Source organism: Zonotrichia albicollis, chromosome 1, assembly GCF_047830755.1.
Source record: "Zonotrichia albicollis isolate bZonAlb1 chromosome 1, bZonAlb1.hap1, whole genome shotgun sequence".
NCBI lineage: Eukaryota > Metazoa > Chordata > Aves > Passeriformes > Passerellidae > Zonotrichia > Zonotrichia albicollis.
In genome coordinates this window covers 41,274,555-41,294,434 of record NC_133819.1, presented here as the reverse complement: position 1 = coordinate 41,294,434, position 19,880 = coordinate 41,274,555, and the positions used below count along the sequence as shown (strand labels likewise).

Genomic DNA, 19,880 nt, shown 5'->3' with positions numbered 1-19,880 from the left:
ACCAAAGCTTCCATGTGCCTCACCAAGCTCCTGGCACGCAGCCTCTTAACCAGAGAAAAATAGGGGAGGAAAAAAGTGCTAATATATTATTGAACTTGACAGGGTGCTTGAGACTGTTGAGAATTTCTGGATGATCTAAAGGCTTTAATCCAGAATTTCTGTAGAGAAAAAACAGAGGTTATGACTCTCTTTGAACCTCAGTTTCCTGACAATAGGCAAGTGTTGAAACAATCTCTGTTCATTTCCCACAACTTCTAGAATTGTCTATAGAAACTGTAATTAACACATCATTGCATTACTTTTCCTCATATATTAAGCAACACAAGTTGAAACTGTGGAATTACTAATATAAATGACTGTACTGAAGTTTAATGGTGGCCTCGAAAATACAATGGATGAGATCATGGGAAGCTGGAAATCTGTGTTTGAGTCTCTAAAGACTAAGAGGCTTCTCATTTCCTAGTTCACTGCTTTAACCATAGGCTTAGATGCAAAAGTTGTTCTTAGCTGTAAGTCACCAACAAATCTTGTCTCCTTCTCCCATATGAAATAAGGAGCCTCTAATCCTTTTCAGTCTGTACAGGATGAACTTTCATGTCTAATACAGGTACTTTGAAATTGTTTAGGGTCAAGTGCATATTTTTTTAAATAATAGGATATGCCTGATTCTTCATTCTGAACCCCAGTTCCTGAATATTGGTGATTTAGCTGGGATCACATTTTTATTTTCCTTCACAAACATTAAAATCAGAGGACATATATGTATAAGAATTCCTAGGCTGCTCCTGCACTAATAAATTCATCATGCCAGTGTGGTGTCAGGAAAAAGTGAGAACAGCAAAGCCCCCAGCCAGCCAGAAACCTTAAGGCAAAAGTATAAAATGTGAGAAGTAAGGAATGTGTGAGCAAGAAGCTGATGGAGAAAGAAAAACAAAAAAAGGAAACACATTTTCATTGTATTTTCTTTTCCAGAAGAGTAACTCTTCCTGCTGAATATCTTCCTATATCTATTATCCAGAGGAAAGAGAGAGCAGATATGGCTTTAGTTACAACCAGACAGTGTGGTGTTCCTGTTTACAAGCAAACTTGGGTTATGATAGCTCTGAAAGCCTCATGGCCTGGCACTGTACTTACCAGATGAGAATACTACAAATGCAATAAAAGGATCAGCTTCCCAGATTTTTGACTTAAGGCATTCCCTTGTGGTAAAGCTGGGTGAGGAAATGGAGGAATAGACTGAGGGGAAGAAGGGAAATTCAATAGCCCAGAAGCATGTATTGCTGACCTAGTTACTTTGTGAAGGCTTAAATAAAGAAGCTTACGAAGTCATGACTATTACATGGTCCCCTCTGATCTTTTCATGAGGATGAGAAATGGTTGTTTTCAGTTTAGAAAGGAAAAAAGATTCTGTATGTAAGAGTGTCTCTTTGTTGTGCTGTGAACTCCCTGGAGAGAATATCAGTCACCCTGTAGGGGCTGGAATAATGAATGAATCCATCAGGGAACAGGCTTTCTTCTCCTGTGACATGCTTTGGGGGACCACCCACACACATGTCAACCCTTTTTCTGCAAAGTGCTGCCTCTAAAGCCTTCCCCTGTCTCAGCCAGCAAGGATCCTTCATCCTAGAGCCTTTCATTGATGGAGTTTAGATACTCTCAGGCTGAGGAGTGACATGACCATGGTTCTCCCACTTTCAGGGCAAAAGCTCTAACCACTGTAGGAAAAGGAGGCAAGGCAACCGTGAAAATTGGTAATAGGAGCTGTGGCGAGGTAGAAGGTACACAGCAGGGCAGCTGGCCTACTGCCACAGCACAGTCACTGCAGAATCACAGATCCCCTTGTATGCCCGAGACAAATAGAAGGGTAATTGCTGCATGCTGGTGGGCAGAACCGATCAAAGGGAATAAAAGATCAACCAGCACCTGCAAATGACAGCTCTTCTCCATTGGTTCCTGACTGCAGATTGTTCAAAATTTTTTAAAAATCTCATTAAATGTTTCCCGTTAGTGAAACACAAAGATTTACCCCTTACTTCCTGCACCCTTTCTGTAAGTTTCTCAAGAAGAATGGAACACTCTGAAATCACTACCCAGTCACGTTAAAGGAAAGCTTAAGATAGCTACAGAGCTGAGAGCAGAGCACCTCAAGTGCAGCCTGAATTTGCACAGTGGATGCTAACTGCATAAAGAAGGAATATTTTAAGAGACTAGACAGGTGGAGGAAAAAAGCTGAGAGAGGAAAAAGAAGTAGTTGCATCTATCCTACTTCCCCAAGCATGGACTTCAGTGGCTAGAAGTTATTCACATACACTGCTGGCTGCAGTACTTGAAAGAAAGTATGCTGAGTCCTGATGTAACTATGACTCCACATTCGCTCCAGCCACAGAGCTCCCAAAGCATATGGAAGTTGGTCAGGACAGCCTGGTAATGCTAAAATCAGGAGGGCAGCCAAAATGGTAAGAAATTTAATCTTCCTTTGAGAACTAAGACCTGTCTTAAATTGTTACCAAGGAGGTGGTATCCAAACCACAGACGTACTACAACTTCATGTAACAAGTTTTCAGCAGTATCTATGCTGCTAATTAGGCTCAGGATCAGACCAGATCAGTATCTCAAGACACACAAGAATCCTGGATAGCTGCTTCTGCTTTCTTCTCTGAAAATAACCAGAAGAGATAACCCATTACTAATCACCTGTGGTCTGCTTCAAAGTTCGGCCCCTTGTACAGCAACATTAAAGATGTGCTTATATTAGTTAGTGAGATGAAATCTACAGAATTGCCATGTTATCATCCAAAACGCCCCAGGCACCATCGAACCATGCCAACAGGTGATGTATAGGCATGATGAACTTAATCCCATTCTGAGCTGCAGAATCCATAGCAGGATTAAAACTGGAGGGAGATGGCTCACCTGCATCTCACATCTAAAATATTTAGATCCAGGAGAATTACAGGTCAACACTTGATAAATCTAACTGAAACCCCTTTTCTTGCTAAGTCAATAAATTGAGTACCAGCTCACTTATGATCCTTCGGGGTAAAATGTTAAACAAAATTAAAAACCACATCCACATTCTGAGAAGGCATTTGTTCTTTAGTCCTCATTTCACATTCTCCACTTTTCTTATTAACTACACCAGCACAAGAAGTTTATCAGTGATGAGGGAGCTTCAGTTTTCATACATCTTAAGAAATGCACACAAGTATTTTTAAAGGAAAGTCCTGGTCATGATGAGAAATCATCATTCTTATATATTTATCTTTTTTGGGACTACCTATCCCACATCAATTCATCTGCATCCTCCCAAATTCCCCTACCATGACTCTTCCTGGGCAAAAATGCTTAATGATACCTTACAAGAAGTTTGGAAGCATTCTCTTTCTGAAATCTCCCATTCTTAATGTTCTGAGAACTTCAAAAAACTGCAGTCAAATTACTCTCTAGCTCCAAGAAAGAGAACCAGATCACTCTGGCTCCTGTAAGACTGATACCACAAAAGCCCCCTCGAGGGAATTACAGCCTCATAACATACAGTTGCCTATTATTTATTCTGTGGCCAGATTCTGCCAGCTGGTATAAATCAGGGCAGGTTCCTCGGCTTGAACAGAGGAAGCTGATTTATGCCAGCTGACAGCCTGGCTGCACGCGCTCCACTTGCACAATGCTAGTTTTTAAAGGGACCTGTTAAAGTGCCCCAGGCACGTAAGAACCACGCTCGGGTCTTTACTTGGAAAATGCTGCTCCGAGGAATAGAACTGTGAGACCTTCCTGCTGCTCTCTGGGTGTACTGTTCAGATTCACAGAAAAAAGTCTCTAAGCCCTGACAGAACCACCATGACCTTGGGAACAAATCTGCATTTTCTAATGTCCCCTGCGTAGACCAGTTTTTTTAACTGGGCTTTAATGCTGCATTAAACAAAGCCCATGGGAATACCAATGCAATGTTTTGGAAGAACTGATCCGCTGCAGAGAGGGCAAAATTGATCATCCAAACTTGTGTTACTGGTAACTATAAACACATTTTAAAGAATGTAGTGAGACTTGCAAATTACTTGCTAAACGTATAGCTTTGGCTGCTTTACAAATCTTTCTTTTTTACCTTAAAATCTCAGGTATCTACTTAAGAGAACAGGGAAACTGCTCATTTGAGGGTGTGGGCTGAAGTGCTTGGGTACAAACAGAAGAGAGTAGGAATAGAAGACAGCTTTCTGATACCTCTGGTTTCAAATTGCCATTGGAAAGGCACAGTGTTAATCCCAGGTGTCGCTGTAGGGATGTAACTGCTGGATTGTCAACTGAAGCATGCTTTAAGTGTGAGGAAGCAAACTCCTCTATCTGCTCCCGAAATCTATTCATTTCAGTCCAATTTTTGCCAAAACACTGCTCTGGGTGAGCAGAGAATTGGAATCCTGGAATCAGACTAACAGGACTGTTAATAATCAAAATTGTGGTTCCTTTGCATGACACAGATTTCTGAATACAGCTTGTAATTACAATATGAAACAAAGACTAGAAGACTCAAGCCATTCAGAGCACTTCCATTCCCACCCAACAAGGAGCAAATGAGCAGAAGGCTACAGGTCAACCTGAAAAACGCTGTCAGGGGAATGTTTTTCCTGTCCCACAAAGTGCTTCAATATTTCATACATTCTCATATACACATTTGAGGTGTTAGATATGGGGATGTCTATATATGCATGCCCAGTGAGAGTGACAGCCCTCCAATATCCTGGGGAGAGTGGATAGGGGGAGCTGCAGTTTCAAACGTGCATTTTGTGAGTCAGGCCATGCACTTAATCCCACCTTTCTTCCATTGACCAGTGTTTAGTCTAATTATTGATAAATGATTATTTTTTTATCTTTCTATATCAGAAATTCCACTGTGGACTAGGGAAGAAACAAAAAAAAAAAAAAAAAAAAAAAAAAGGAAATGTTTCCTGATGAAAGTTTAATGGAAACTGGTACATTTCCACAAATTGTCTCAGTTTTGACAAATCAGCATTTTCCCATGAAAAACAGTGTCAAAAACTCTCAACCAGCTGTAATTCTAACCAGATTAACTCAGGGATGAATGCCAGCAGGAAGTTCTTGCTAAATACCAGTTGTTTGAGCAAGGGAAAACTATTTCTTCCTGAGACGATCTTCCCAGAGGTGAAAATGCTTTAAAAGCCATGTGAAAAAAAAGGACAGGTAGTTCCAGCTGTAACAACTACAATGGCATTCACAGCAAGAGAAAGAGCAAGGAAATGGCATATTAAAAAAAAATATGCATGAACATGGACAAATCAGCAACTAGTACTTCCCCTGACACTGCTAATGTTATCATTTCTTAAAATCTAGACCAGTTGCTAAAGTTTTGCAGCAATGCAAACAAGCTGACATTAGCCTGTATGAACTGCTGGGCAGGATCTTTAAAACATGCTTCAATTTCAATTCTGCTAAAACCTCTAGAAGCTAATGGACACATACAAATGATGAACATGCTGTCACCAGGAAAAAATGGAATTAAGCAATTCCTGATGAGATTTGTTAGTTCTAACTACTCCTCTGAATGAGATTCCATCAGTGGATGGCGTTTGAAGCAATTTGCTCTCTTTCCATATCTTACCCTAAACACCTGTACACCACTAAAACCATGCTCTTTCAGGCAGTAGGATATAAAATGTTGTACTCAACAAGTGCCAGTGCTGCTGCTCTGTTGCTATGCCAGAGTGCAGACTTAATAAGAAAAACAACTGTAGTAAGATTTAGCTGGGTCACTGAGAACCCAATTCTGCAGATGTTTAATGCCAACCCATTGCTTACAGTGGCATTTGCCCTGTCTCAGTGTGTACGCCCACTCCTTGCTGCAAAATCAATCTATCCCCTGTAGTAAGAAGCTTCTCTGCTGTTTCTTATTACAACACCTGCCAGTGAAATTAAACTTCCAAAGGACTTTGGCTGTCAAAGCCAAGACATACTCTATCTGATTTATTTTAGTCTATTTTGACCTTCCAGGACAAGAGTTCATAGAAAAGCACAAATAGTTTTTCATCGCCTTTATTTTATTCTTGAAACCATTTTATAAGGGTTTAAAAATCACTTCCCATTATCCTATGGGAAGGAAAAAAAAAACCCACAAAACAAAAAAAACCTCTCTAATACCAACAAAATTTAAGGTTAAAGATCAATTAAGTAACCTAAATATCAGCACTCAGTCTCTTAGACTAGGATTCAGCCAACTTTCTTTTTCATATCAGGACTGGCTCTCCACTACTTTGTGCTGGGAACCCCTTGTACCCTACAACATCTTTAGAGACTGGTTGGTACCTCAGTCAGTTTTACTGAGTTTACAATGCTCTGGCCATACAAAATATCTAATGTTCCTGGGAGGTGCCTACCTAGGTATTACCCCTGAGTCAAAAGGCTCCTCTGTGGCAAAGGAAATGATGCTGCTGTCTCCCACCTGCCTCAGGGCACCCTTTCACTCCTCTGTTTGTCAGGTGCCAGAAGGGCTGTGGGAACCATGAGCAAATCAGGGCTGCAGCAAATCAGCTGCTCCCACTGCTAATCCCGGGAGCACAGAGGTGGCTGGAAGCTCTGCCTTTCACTGCGGGCTGGACTGTGGCCACACTGGCCAGGGTGGAGATTGTACGATCACCTTCATCAGGATCTGTCACAGCACGAGTGAGCATGTTTCATACCTAGCTGATATAAATGCACCCTGTTATGCAAGATCCAAGAGTACCAGACTGGGTACAACCTGTTGGTTTTGCTCATTTTGGCAGTACTGGAAGTAAGGCAGAGCTCTTCTGAGGTCGGAGAGTGGCAGTGAATGTTAGCAAAGTGCATGTAGCACACACATATATTACTGAGAAAAGAGTTCCTGTGCCACAAATGCAAAAAAACAAAAACCCAAAAAACCAAAAATGTATCACTTTAAAAATATCTTGCAGAGGAAATATAAGCATCGGAAACTCCAACAACTTGTGCTACAGTGATATTTGGCTCTTTTTTTTTTCTCCCCTCAAAAGTGCAAATGCTTTCTAAAAGCCTTTGAAAAAAAACTTGCAAAAACCCCCACAAACCAAACCACGAGGAATTTTCCTTCTGGTAAGAGCCTGCTACCATATTTCCTCCCCTGTTCAGAGTTAACCTTGTCACAATGACAACTTTTATTAGGCCCCATTATAGGATGCTGCATCTTTTCAACTGTAACAATTCATCCCAGAAAGGAGTATTTCATTTTGAAGCAACATTGTTTGACTAAATATAGGTCATATAATAGTAAGTGTTTATAAAATATGAGTGAAAAATAGTATGAATATGAAAAACTCTGAATTACTCCATTGCCCTTTTTTTTTGAAATTACTTTTGAAACTGTTTCAGGAAACCTGCTGTAACTCTGTATGACTCTACTAATGCTAATTAGTACTATATTCATTTGCAGCAGCTTAAGATCTGGCTCATAATTTTTTAATAGAAACCATTCTGATATGGAATTCACCACCTGAGTATTAGAGAAGATGTTAATGCCAATGAACTAAAAATAGCAAGTAAACAAAAGTGTTTTTCAAAGTCTTAGATATAAAAGTCTCACAATTCAAGGATACCCCATAAATAGAAGAAAATGCAATATCATCTCTGATACATCCTTACTTCCCTCCTGAAATACTTGGAAAAATGCCAGTTTTAATGGGGGGCAGGAACACATTTTAGACTCAATCCTGTCACAAACATGTTCCATCCCGTTACAAGATGTTTGCTCTCCTACTTCCCTTTTGCAAACATCTGAAGCTCTAAATTTGATTTTCATACTATAAAATTAACTAACTCTGATATGGCTTTCAAAAAAATAGACAATAATGCAAATAGAGTTTGGCTGAATGGAGATATTAAGTTCCTGATGTTCAGATATAAACAATTATTACATGGATGATTCCAAGGAACAAATTTCTGATTATGATCAGCCAAAGACAAACTACAAATTCATATTCACTTGAACACACTAACACCAATTTCTTACGTGGGCAACTGCTGTTTTGCACTGCCATTAATTGATAAAATGCTCAATAAATCATTCAAAATCATTCAAAAAAAATTGCACCTTGCCCCTTTCTGCAAAACAGTCAATTACTTCTGTGTAGTACAGGACATGAGAGTATCTTTTTCAAAGGAGAAAATTCCTGTTGAACCTGTTCATGAATTTGTGGGTTTTCCCAAAATCCTTATGGGAATGTGTCATTCTTGTCTAATATTTTGCTGTGAAGAATGTTAAAATGAAATATTAGCTGGTGCTTTGTTAACTAGCCATCTGGTTAGTTACTAGGCATACCTGGGAACTGAGCTCTTCTGAGACTGACATATCTCCTTTTTTTCAGCCTCACTACAGTGATGAATTATTACAAAATAAGTAGCTTTTTGTTTTCTTTTTTCTGTTTTGTTTTCCCCCAAGCATTTGGCAGCTCTAATTTTTATTCTGGTGCCAAAAAACTACCAACATCCAAACCTCACACTTTCTGCTCCACAGAACTGTTGCTTTCAGAGTTCAGATCAACTCTTCTGTCATAATAGAATTCTATGGCACAATAGAATCCTATGGTGGTTATCAAAACAGCTTTTGAAGCTATGGGATAGATTATCTGACAACAGGCCTACTCAGTTTTGGTTATTGTAGGCTGTAGATGAAGATGAATATGAAAAATGCTGGAATTGTAACTAGTTTATGTTCTTTTTCCTCACTGGACCTATGACAAGAAAGATGAACAAACTCTTGAGCCATGCCTGACTTTAAAAATCGACGCATAGTTTGAGACTGTCTATAACTGACTGAGTGGGAAAAAACAAAGTATAATAATAAATAACACAAGATTAACAAAAGCTGAGCTTCTCCATTTAAAGTTTTTTGTGATGGGAATCTGCAAAATTTTGAGGCTGGGGGTCAAAATAAAGGCCATCACTAGTTGATTATGAATTATGATAATGAAAAATTATAGAGAAAACATATATAATATTAACAAGAAGCTACACACCTCAAATTTAATATAACTTTGAGTTGTGGGACACCATAGTCTCTTATTCTTACACTGTTCTTTTCTTCTGCCCTAAGTTTTCATGAGTAACTTTGCAGGTATGCAAAACCTGTTGACTTTGACAGGGCTGTTAATGAAGCATGAAGTTAGTCAAAACTGCACATAGCTAAAGGCAGTAGCTATTCAAGAGTTATCTACTTTATATTATTATGTTTCTGCCAAAATTTGAGATCAACTGCTGACCATGAATGGACCAGACAGGAGAATCAGAGGGCCCAGGGCAAAGTTTGTAGAAGCCCAGGTGTGCACACCTTACCTGAAGACTAAATCCAGATGTGCCATTACAAGACATCTTAGAAAGCTTCTTAATTCTTCACCAGTGTTTCAGATGGAGTTTGCTGCAATCTCTTGGTTCTCCTTTTAGGTTCACCACTTGTTCTGCAATGTGATTTAGGGCCTAACCTTGATTTTACAGATGTTAATTCACAGATGTGGGTAACTACTGGTAGGACAGAGACAGATGGCTGCTCAGGGCAGGAATCTTGTTTTTGCAGCAGAACTTTTAAGCTCATAGTATACAATAAATTATGATATGAAGAATACTGCAAGTTGCAGACCCCAAAAACCTATCTAAGGATGTCTTGGTAGAAGCAGGGTAAGGATTGTAAAGTGTCACTTTTAAAGTGAGCCAAACAACATGCACAGTCAGTGCTGGAGGAATGAATGCTTTTCAGTCCAACTGCTCACAGCCACGGCTGGACTCCGCTCTTAGCAGAAACTCTCACGAAACCCAAGTGTTGGTAACCAAGTGCAGACCCGCGCAGCAGCGGGCTCTGTGGCCACGCACAGGCCCTCACTCTGAGAGCACCCAAGGCACTCCGGCCGTGTGGCCGGGGCTGTGCAGCACACACACACACACCCGGTGCCCGGCCGAGCGGCAGTGCAGCACACACACACTCGGTGCCCGGCCGAGCGGCGGTGCAGCACACACACACCGGGTGCCCGGCCGAGCGGCGGGGCCGGCCCGGAGGACGCTGCCAAGGCGCCGCGGCTCCCCCGGCCCTCGCCCCGGCCCGGCCCTGCACACGGGGCCGCACCAGGTGCGGGAGCCGCCGCATCAGCTGCGGGCAGGCCCTGCAGCCCTTCCCCCGGCCACTGCAGGCAGCCCCCAGATGCCCTCTCCGGCTCCTCTGGCCCGAGCAGACCCGGCTGATTTCCTGCCAAATCCGCTCCTTTCTGCCCGCTATTCCCTCCACGGACGGACCTCAGCTTTGGCCGCGAAACTCCGAGATTCCCAGTCCTTTCTTCCCCGCTTACTCTCCCGCAGAGCCATCAACAAATACGCTCACCCCCTCCCGAAATGTTTCCAGCCTCAAAACTTTCTTAGCAACCGTGTCCCCCGCCTCCCGCGGCAGACGCCTGTCCCTCGCCGCCTGCCCCCGTCCCCTCCCGCCCCGCTCCGGCCCCGGCAGCTGTCAAGCGGCAGCGCGGGCCGGCGCGCACTTACCCCGAAGCAGAGCGGGGAGCGAGCTGCCCATGAGCGCCCAGAGGGAAAGGAGCAGCAGCAGCCGCCGCAGGCTCCTCGGCAGCCGGGGAGTCATCGCGGAGCCGGATCGGCGCGGCCGGCGAGCCGCGGGCGGGGCGCGGGGGCGGCGGGGAGGCCGCGGCGGCGGTGGCGGGGCTGGCGGGGAGCGGGGCTGCGCCGCTCCGCTGCTCGGGACCGCGGGTGACTCACTGAAACTTCACTTCGGCGCTGCAGGGGAAACAGGAAATCTTAAACTTCGCAAACAGCTGGGCAGGACTTTCTTACTCTTACAGTAGTTCCTTCTCCCCCTTCTCACAGTCACCCCCTCCCCTGCTCTCGCCCTTTTTCTTTCCTTTTTCTTTTTTTTTTTTCTTCCTTTTAACATGAAACCTCACCCAGTTTGGTGTCAATCATCTGCCAGAGGCCAGCCCCTCTCAGGTCTGGCTCTCCCACCACAAGCGCGCCGGGGCCAGCCCCGACGTGCAGCCCGGATGGCTGCGCCTGCCTCCCTCCGAGGCGGGGACCGGGCCCGGGCACCCGCCCGGAGCTGCACCGTGCCGTGCGGGGAGCCTCAAGGTCGACAGGAAACCGCCAGCTTGGAGGGCTACTGCTCCCTCCCTGCGAGTTGAAAAGACCCAGTCGAGTCATTTGGGACATGGGGACTTTGCAGAGCTCCTCCCCGCATCCCTATCCCTGACCTTAGCGATGCTGCTGCAGCAGCCTGTTTCCTCCTCTGCAGAAGGGGTATCGGAAAGAAGGACGTAGCCTGCAGATGAACTAAAGCAGGGAGCAGGGAAGGTTGAAGTCGGGGTAATAGCAGGAAATATTCACACAGACTAACTGGGCACTCAGCTTGCAGATGTTGAAGCTGACTGGAACAACTTGCCACCTGCTGCTTGTTTTGCTCCCAAATAGGCTGGTTGTGCACTACTTTACCTCAAATGCTGTGCATGTGACACAAATGTCTCCATCCCTCTCCAAAGGAACTTCTACCAGAGATTTTGCCTTCTCTACAAGGCGGAAGTTGCACCCAGGATTCAGAGAGTAGGAGCACACTGGTGATGCCAGCTTTTCATGGCCCTCTTTGAGATTGTAAGAATCATTCAGTTTTGAACCTGAATAAGGCTTGAGCTCTCTGCCAGTATAAATCCAGTCACTGCATAGCCAGCAGTTGTATTGAGACCCATTTTCAGCTCACAGTCTTCCTTCCTCTCTGATTTAAATGGCTGGGCATTGATTGAAGGGTAAACTGATGTACATAGGGATAATTTGAGGACGATTGCTCCAATGTTGTTGATTCACTTTTGTCTCAGTTACAATATTAGTTAGAGGTACAGATCTGGGTATTTCAGAAAGAGGGCTAAGCCCTCGGGGCAATATATGTAATTCATGCTCTGAATGTCCCAGATCACCTCTGTTTGAATTTGGAAATGTTTGCATAAAGAATTTAATTGGCCTATAACAGACATTAAAAAAAATAATTGTGCTTTTATGTAAATTTAGTTTTAAACACTCCCTAAATGCATATTTTCACCATGAAGTCTCAGTTTACTGTACAAACTCTCATAAACCTCTCTCCAAGAGCATTTTCCTCTCCCTCACCCTCTTCTAATATAGTCAAGATTCACTCAAACATGTGGTGGTCACCACCCTCCAGAGGTAAGAAAAGTTGCAGACTCCCTTTTGAGCATAGACTGGAGTGTTCTTATCAATTCCTGTGCACCAGCTCTGTGCTAGAAGGTGGCTGTGTTTGCAGTATCCACTTAAACAAAAGCATTTCTCAACTCCCACAAGTATATACTGTGTGCTGTACACTGCTCTCTCCTCAGAGCTGTCAAGTCACAGGTGCCAAAGAGTTGCTGTTTGCTTAGAAAGTTGGCTGTGTGTGCTGAGCTCTCCTATTAGTTTCTGGTGACTACCTTCCAAGATGAAAAAGAAGTTTAAAAGCAAACAAGTACAGATTTAATATTACTGTTCAAACCTGTCACAATCCAGGCGTGACTTGGCAAGCCTGACACTGTCTCACTAGCATCTCTCTCCCTCACATGAGTGCTGTGGCTCTTTTCCAATATAGGCATATTCTGCACAGTCTCTCTCATCCAGGGTCTGGCAGTAAGTGATGGAGACTGGCAGGAGATGGAGCCTTTGGGAAGGGCTGTATTCGGGTTTCCAATGGTCTCAAATCCTCGAGTGCAGCCATGCATCCCTGCCCCTTTTCTCACATGAGGTGATACAGCACCTGTTACCCAGCAAGTGAGGAGTCTACTATAAGTAGACTTCAGGAATTTGATATTTCCATGTAAGAACTGCCTTTATTTTTACAGGTCATCATGCAGTGAGGATTGTGCTACAGCTGAGCTTTGAGTGTTTAGAGAACCCCAGTGAGAGATGTTACTAGAATGTTTTTGTGTGGAAGGAAATCTTACCTGGATATCCTCAGGGGAAGGGTAGTGTATCTTTGTCACCAATAGCCTGTGTGGAAGTCAAAGTAAAGCCAACTTTGGGTCACAGATTTATCCCAGACAGGCTCATTAGTGAAAACACATATTTTGCCTTTTTGAATACTACAAGCCTCCCTTTTAGGGCCCAAATGCAGCTTAATCAGGATTCCCTGGACAACCAAAATATATGAAACAAGACCAAGCTGGTAATTTCTTTCCATTTCCTTGTTCATAGCTCCCAGTTCCCTGTTTTCAGATAGCAGTTTCTTCTAAATTGAAACTGTGAGTATTTAACCTCAGCCTGACTGAGGTAGAGGAAGAGTCCTCTTCAAAAGTGGGAGATTAATGGTGTAAATAATAATCTCCAGCCTGACAGGGTAAGAGAAGACAGCTATTTGAAAAGGCAAAATATCAAAGCACTGAATATTGTGTTTTCTTTCTGAGCCTTGGAAATATATACTGAGAACGCAAACAATTTAGTACCTCTTGTATCTCAGGGTCTCCTAGTGAAAACATGCTAACTGCTCCTTGCTGCAGGTTTTAAGTATAGCTTTTAAAACAGTCCATTAAACTACCGAGTATAAATGATCTCTCTTTGTTATTCTAACTATTTTCTAGCTTTCAGTATCTTATTTCTGTCAAGATCCCACATGAACTACAGCATTATCCTTGTAGAAAACCACTTTCAAGCTTCTACAAAACATTCATTGTTACAAAAAAGCTGTTGTTTCACTGTAATTAACATACACTCAAAACCATTCTGCTCACAGCCACAAGCTGCTGATGTCCACAATAAAGCAATTATTTTGATTAGTTTATTAACTCCAGTGTTGCTTTATGTAACAATCCCAGAACAAGATAGTTCCCAGATGCAGATTTAAGTAAGGCCTATACAGTTGCACTAACACAACATAATATTCATGCCTGTGTAGAGCTGATATATGTGGTGTGGGGTGAGACATCTCAACTTACTATAGCTGCCTAAAAGTTAGCCTTGGTCTGAAGTTCCAGGAGATGGCTGAGAGAATCTGTCGCCTTTCTCACCATCTGATGGAGCAGTCCTGTTTGTTTCACTGTGATGGGATAGTCCCAGATCGGGTTCAAGAACCAGAGGATGGAGGACAAATGCTGGATGAACAGAACTGCCATTTTGGTGGCAGCAGGCTATTAGGTCACCCACATTCCCTTGATCATCCAAGGAGAGAAAAGAATCTAGATATTTTAAAAACCTTCTAAACACAAAGAGCTGATGATAGGGAGCATAATTAGCCCAGACATCTACTTGGTAGGTATCTGATGTTAGATGACATGAATCCTAAAGAAAATGCCCTTTGAATTGTATACATCACATAAAGTAAGCTACATGATGCTTTACCCATTGGCAGTCATTGGAGTTAATGACTGTGATTTTTGTTTGGAATGACACGAGGCAACCAGGTACACAGTATGCTGATATTGCCTTACTGAAACGATTTATGAAGTAACTAGAAGAAGTAGCTTGGCCCAAATAAAAACATTGATGACTCTGGACAAGTTTTGTCATAACTACTTTCAAAATAAAAGTAGCAAATCTGCTTGAAAAACTGGCATGCCCCATTTTGATGTTTTCATAGTGATACAAATTGGCTTTTTGAAGGAGGCTATTAGTTTTGGGTTTTTTTTGTTCTCTCCATGTTACATATGAAAAAAGAACATGGGAACAATATCTGACACTGATTTCACTACAGTTAGGCAAGAAGTTTATTTTTCAGAGAAATTTTGGCATTTCAGTTCAAATTCAAGTCAAATTTTGTAAGCCTGTATTATTTGAAACTCAAAACCTCCATTCACTGCAGCACTCTGTTCACGAAACTGACATTTGCCTGCTAATTTTCAAATTGAGGGTGCTTGGCATGGAGCATTAGCCTTTCAGCATCCTTGATAAAAGCTTTGCCTGTCTTGTGTATCATTGGCTGAAGAACACATTGTCCTCTTTGGAGCAGTGTGAAACTGTTGTGCTCTGTATCACCATTTGAATAATATTTCTCTTTTAATTTAGGTTATCATAGAACACAGAATTACAGCTACTGTTAAATGCAGTTCTCTTATTTTGTATAATCACTGGTTTCAACTTGTTATTGATAATTTGCACCATTATGAGAACACACACACCCTCCAGCAAGGACATTTACAAAAGGTTACATTCATTGGAAAATGTTTTTCAAAACTTATAAAAATGTTTGGACTTAACACAGCATTTATGCTTATCTCATAGATATAATCAAATTAAAACATCTGTTGTGTGTAATCATCCGTCAGAAAAAGGAAATCAGCTTGTTATCAACTCCTGCATACATCAGAGGCAACAACAATAATGTTATCTTGAAGATTTATCTTAGTAAAGCTTTCTGCACAAATCTTCTGAATGACACTTATCAAAATGAGGTTTTGAAATATTTGAATTAGCACTCTATTCTCAGAGATCTGCTGTTCATATGATCTCTGACTTTTAGCTAGAATGCAAATCAACCATTTCTAAGCTTCACCGAATTGGCTTGCTCTGTGTTTACTGTGGCTGTGTAAATACCCTGCAACAGTGAAAGCAGAACTATGTTGGTGTCAGAAGAGATATCTTTCTGCAGTGCTTCTGGCAGGAAACACCATTAATGTCACCACACAACCTTTAAACTAAAACTTCCATCTTATTTTTCCAAAAACAAAGGACATTTGGAGACTTTATACTGTTTTCTTCAGCTTCTTCAATGAGTATCTGAGCTGGAGGGAAACTTGCACACTTCCGTAAGTGTGTTGTATTTTTGTGTGGAATCTTCTACATGTAAAAAGAACTTGTGAAATTAAGTCTAGATGATGTGGCACTCTTAAAAGCCATGAAAACAAATTATTACAGATGTACTCTGCATATAATTTAAGTTGTGCAAAAATATGGTTACCCATGGAACCTGTCTTCATTACCGCATAATTTGTAGTATTTACTATCATCAAAGCTTGTTTTTATAAGCTCTTCATTAAAAAGAATCTGAACATTGGATGCCAAGCCTCAGAAAATATCTGAAACTATCAAAGAACCTCAGTAGTAAAACACAGAGGCCCTTCTGTTTCATTTTTCCCACAGGAACAAAAGGCAGTTGTGTATCTATCATAAAATATATCCCTAAATCTAATCAGAAAGAATCTCAGTACTTCAACCACAAAGCCCCAGAACTGAGGAAAGCCTCCTCCCACCCCACCAAGAAGAAGATCATGTCTGTGTTGTTCAGGAATGCAGCACACTGATGATGTTAAAGTGGCTCATTTGACCGCGATCTTTAAACAAATTTATTTGCGATAGCACAGCTGTTCCTCTCAGGAAGGAAATGCACGCTTCCATAATTCTTATCTGCAAGGCAACTTTATGATCTGTGGTCACAGGAGGTGGCTACTGTGCTTTAGAGGTCAAAAGCAAGCAGTTCAGGAGGATCCAGAATGCCTTGGGAGTTGGATGTTGTTCCAACAGAGCTGACCCCATAACAAATAAGCTAACTGTGGCTTGCAAATAACTTAGCTAATAAAATTCACTTTTGCTATTTTCCTCATCTGTGATTAAGAGCTTCATGAAAGTAGCCTGCAAGCTCCATTTTCAGGCTGTGCACACAGTCTCCCACATCTTCCAACTGGTGTGACATCTCCTCAGTTGTATTATTATCTCCATGCAATCCTACCAGCCTTGAATGTTGGGCAAGCATTTCCAGTCACATCTCAGGCCAGAGTGGCCAGGCTGCCACCAGTGGTTTCAACTCCTGGCTGTAGCAGTCTAACACTGAGCAGTGAAAATTACACCATGCTCACCTCAGACTCTCAGATGTGAAGGATACCTACTCTGTCTGCTAAGTTGGGACAAACATTGGGGCATTAAAGGCCTCTGCAAGGATGAGGCAAAGATTGTTAAACCACAGCTTCAGTGATACTCAACATTCCCCGCATCACTAGAACAACACAGGGGGTATTAGAGAAAGCTTTAATGTAATTTGCACCAATTTTGTTACCTTTTGCAATATTAAAGTGTTATAGATAATCCTTAACTGAGAATTAAATGCTTTGAAGTTAATAAAAGATTCATATTGACTCCACTGTCTATGGAGATATAACACAGTATTTTCTGTCAATTTGGCAATTCTGGAGTTTCAATTTCCCAAATTCTATGCCCAGATATTGACTTCAGTGAGGGAACAAATGCACATTGCTGGCTCAAAGTCAGTTTTCCCTTCCATAAAATCATGTACCACATTTCTAGCTCAACTTAGCCCTGTCTGGAAGGATATTTCTGTCTTTGGAGAAAGCGGTTTGGTAATCCTTCTGCCTACTACAAATGGAGGTGCAATTGACAAGGATGAAGGATGAGAGTGTTAGTGAATATTTGATGTCTCTTCACATGCTTTGAAGCATAGATAAGGAGACATCTTGTCCAGTGCTACCATAGTTTGATCTCTGAATCATGCAGCACTTGGAGCCTTCCTGTCCTGAGGGACCTCTGCCAATCTTATATCAAAACAATGCTCAGAAATTGAGGAGTTTGTAGGCTTTATGGTGAGTAAAACAAGACAGCCAGGCAGCAGATTGGGGTGTTGTGCAGAGAAGTGTAGTGATGCTCCTTAGGGAGAAAGAATATCCCGTTGAAGTCAGACTGAATTTTCTGAAGAGCTTTTGTAGTTCTTGCTATTTATTTGATGCATGCATGTGCTTGCCATAAATACTAGCCTGGTTTTTATCTCTACCTTTCTTTGATGATTTCTGAAACACACTAATGTTTCAGAAATAAGAAAAGATGGAAAAATCAACTTCAATAATCTCCATCACAAATGAAAAATAATTTACAGCTGTCTGCATGACATTGCTCTTATATGATTTCAATGTTTTTCCTTTAAAAGGGCATGCTGTTCTGAATTGGCATGTTTTTCTTTTCTTCATTTTGTTGCCTATTTTTGCCTCCATTCTTTCTGTTCCTTTCTCCCATTTCTCCTATTCTCTATTAAATCTTTCCTTTGTTTCTTTCAGTTGATTTGTTCTGAGTGTTATGATCCATCCCCACTGATGTTTCCTTTGGGTGTTAATGACAGAAAATTACGTAAAATTAAATGTTTTAACATCTTTGCTATTTCTACTATGTCTGTCAAACAATGCTAATGTTAGACTTACAAACTGCTTTTTCAAAACTGTCTTTGCACATTTATATTTCATCTAAAAAAATCATGACTATTAGTTTCACAATTAGCAACTACCACACTCTCTTAATTAAACAGTGGTAAAACCTCTGGGCCTCGCATAGAGTTTTTTAGCGAAACCCTGAATAAAGGGCACAGGGAAATGAGAGTGGCATAGCAGACTTCACAGCTCATTTACTTGCCCTCTTAACCACAATAAAGAGTCTCAGCCCAGGCTGGTCTCCATTTCGCTACCACCCTCAAAAATTTCTAGCTATTTTCAGATGTGCTGATAAGCTGATATGTAAAAACACCATGGCACGAAGTCCCACCTTTTCTAGCAGTGCAATCCTATATGTGTGTGTGGTGCTAGGACATGAGCTGGGGTTGGGTTAGCAGAATGAGCTTGGCCTCCTGTACAGAACCCATTTCCACTCCTGTCTGATCTACTTATGGATCCTAGTGGCATGTTGGGGAGTACAGTTCCTATTTTCATTGTAAAGAGGTGTCTAATTTGCAGTGATCACACGAGCTGCATTCTCTCACCTGGTCCTTCCAGTTGCTGAGTCCCCTCTCATAGTCTCCCTGCAGCTATTTCTAGCCCCTCTGAGTTCCTGCCAGCTGCCATTTCCTGCTCAGCCCACTCAGCACACTGCATGGTTTGCTAGGCAGCAGCCCCCAGGGCTGGCATGGTTTGACATTGTTGCTTTGGGTTGTTGTGCCCTTCAAAGAAATGCTGCGGTACACGCCTTTGTCTACCCTGTGTGGGTCACACTCCATGGCTCTTGTCAAAGATATTGCATGGTATTTCCTGTAAAGTTTCTTAAACCCAATAAAGATTAAAGGAAAAATGTTATCTGAAACACCTACTAGGTCACTGCTTAATTTCTTTCCTTACTTAGCTGAAGTGGGCAAGAGAATTTAAAGGGCAAACAGGATTTTTAGCACTTCAATGGTGTGATTTGCTGGTGTCAGAGTCATACAGTCAATAATGATTGACAAGGCGGTTTTCATCTCTGAATTTTTACCCATAAAAATGTGGAGTAAGTGCTATCTTAGACTCTTTAAGAACTTAGATATCTAGCTGTTGCTTATTGATTAGTTTTGGTGTTGCTCATCCTCTTGGGTGTTGATGAGAACAATAAGAATCTGTCAAGGACCAAATTTTACACAGGCATTTCAGGTATTGTTCCTTTCCTTGCCCACACTAAGCCAGACATGGCTGTCAGCCCAATCAGGCTCCAAAAGTCTCCAGTCCCACAGAACATACCCTGAAAGTCACAATCCCTTCCACGTGCCATGACAAATGGTGCCAGTTCGTATTGCATGATGCTTGTAGAGCCAAGCTCCATGGCCTTCCTGTTTTCTGCTCATTGTACACCCATGTCAGGGCAAAGGAAGCCACACCTTTGAAGGCAGGCAGGTCATGGAGGTGATGAAGGGAGCAAGGTACCATTTTGATTCTTCTACATGGAAATGTAAACCTCCTTCAAACTGCTGGTGCAGCAAATGTAAATATGACTTCGCCTTCCACTGGAGGTAGTCACTAGAAGAACATGAGTAATTTCTTTTAATGACCAATTTTTGTAAAAAGCATTTTTTTTCCTTTTTTTTTTGGCATTGGAATAAACCTTTCAAGGTGAAAATTATCAGAACTGCACCATTCATGACCACAGTCTCTTCCTCTCTTCAGGGAGCCATAAAAGTTTTCTAAGACTCAGAG

At 41.9% G+C, this 19,880-nt stretch overlaps 1 protein-coding gene across 4 annotated transcripts in view; it reads right to left on the bottom strand.

The window, feature by feature from the left end:
• Positions 1 to 11,103, bottom strand: part of TGFBR2 (transforming growth factor beta receptor 2) — a 60,178-nt gene extending 49,075 nt beyond the window's left edge. The window contains exons 1-2 of one of the 4 annotated variants that reach the window (XM_074539033.1): positions 10,935 to 11,103; positions 10,522 to 10,767 (exon numbers count right to left, since the gene is read on the bottom strand). In XM_074539033.1, the coding sequence (XP_074395134.1) occupies positions 10,522 to 10,615 (94 nt within the window). In that variant the 5' untranslated portion in view covers positions 10,616 to 10,767; positions 10,935 to 11,103. Of the gene's footprint in view, positions 1 to 9,330; positions 9,991 to 10,278; positions 10,400 to 10,521; positions 10,896 to 10,934 lie in introns of those variants that run through there. The other 3 variants (XM_074539026.1, XM_074539049.1, XM_026799495.2) reach the window with 3 other exon arrangements.
• Between the last annotated feature and the right edge of the window lie 8,777 nt (positions 11,104 to 19,880).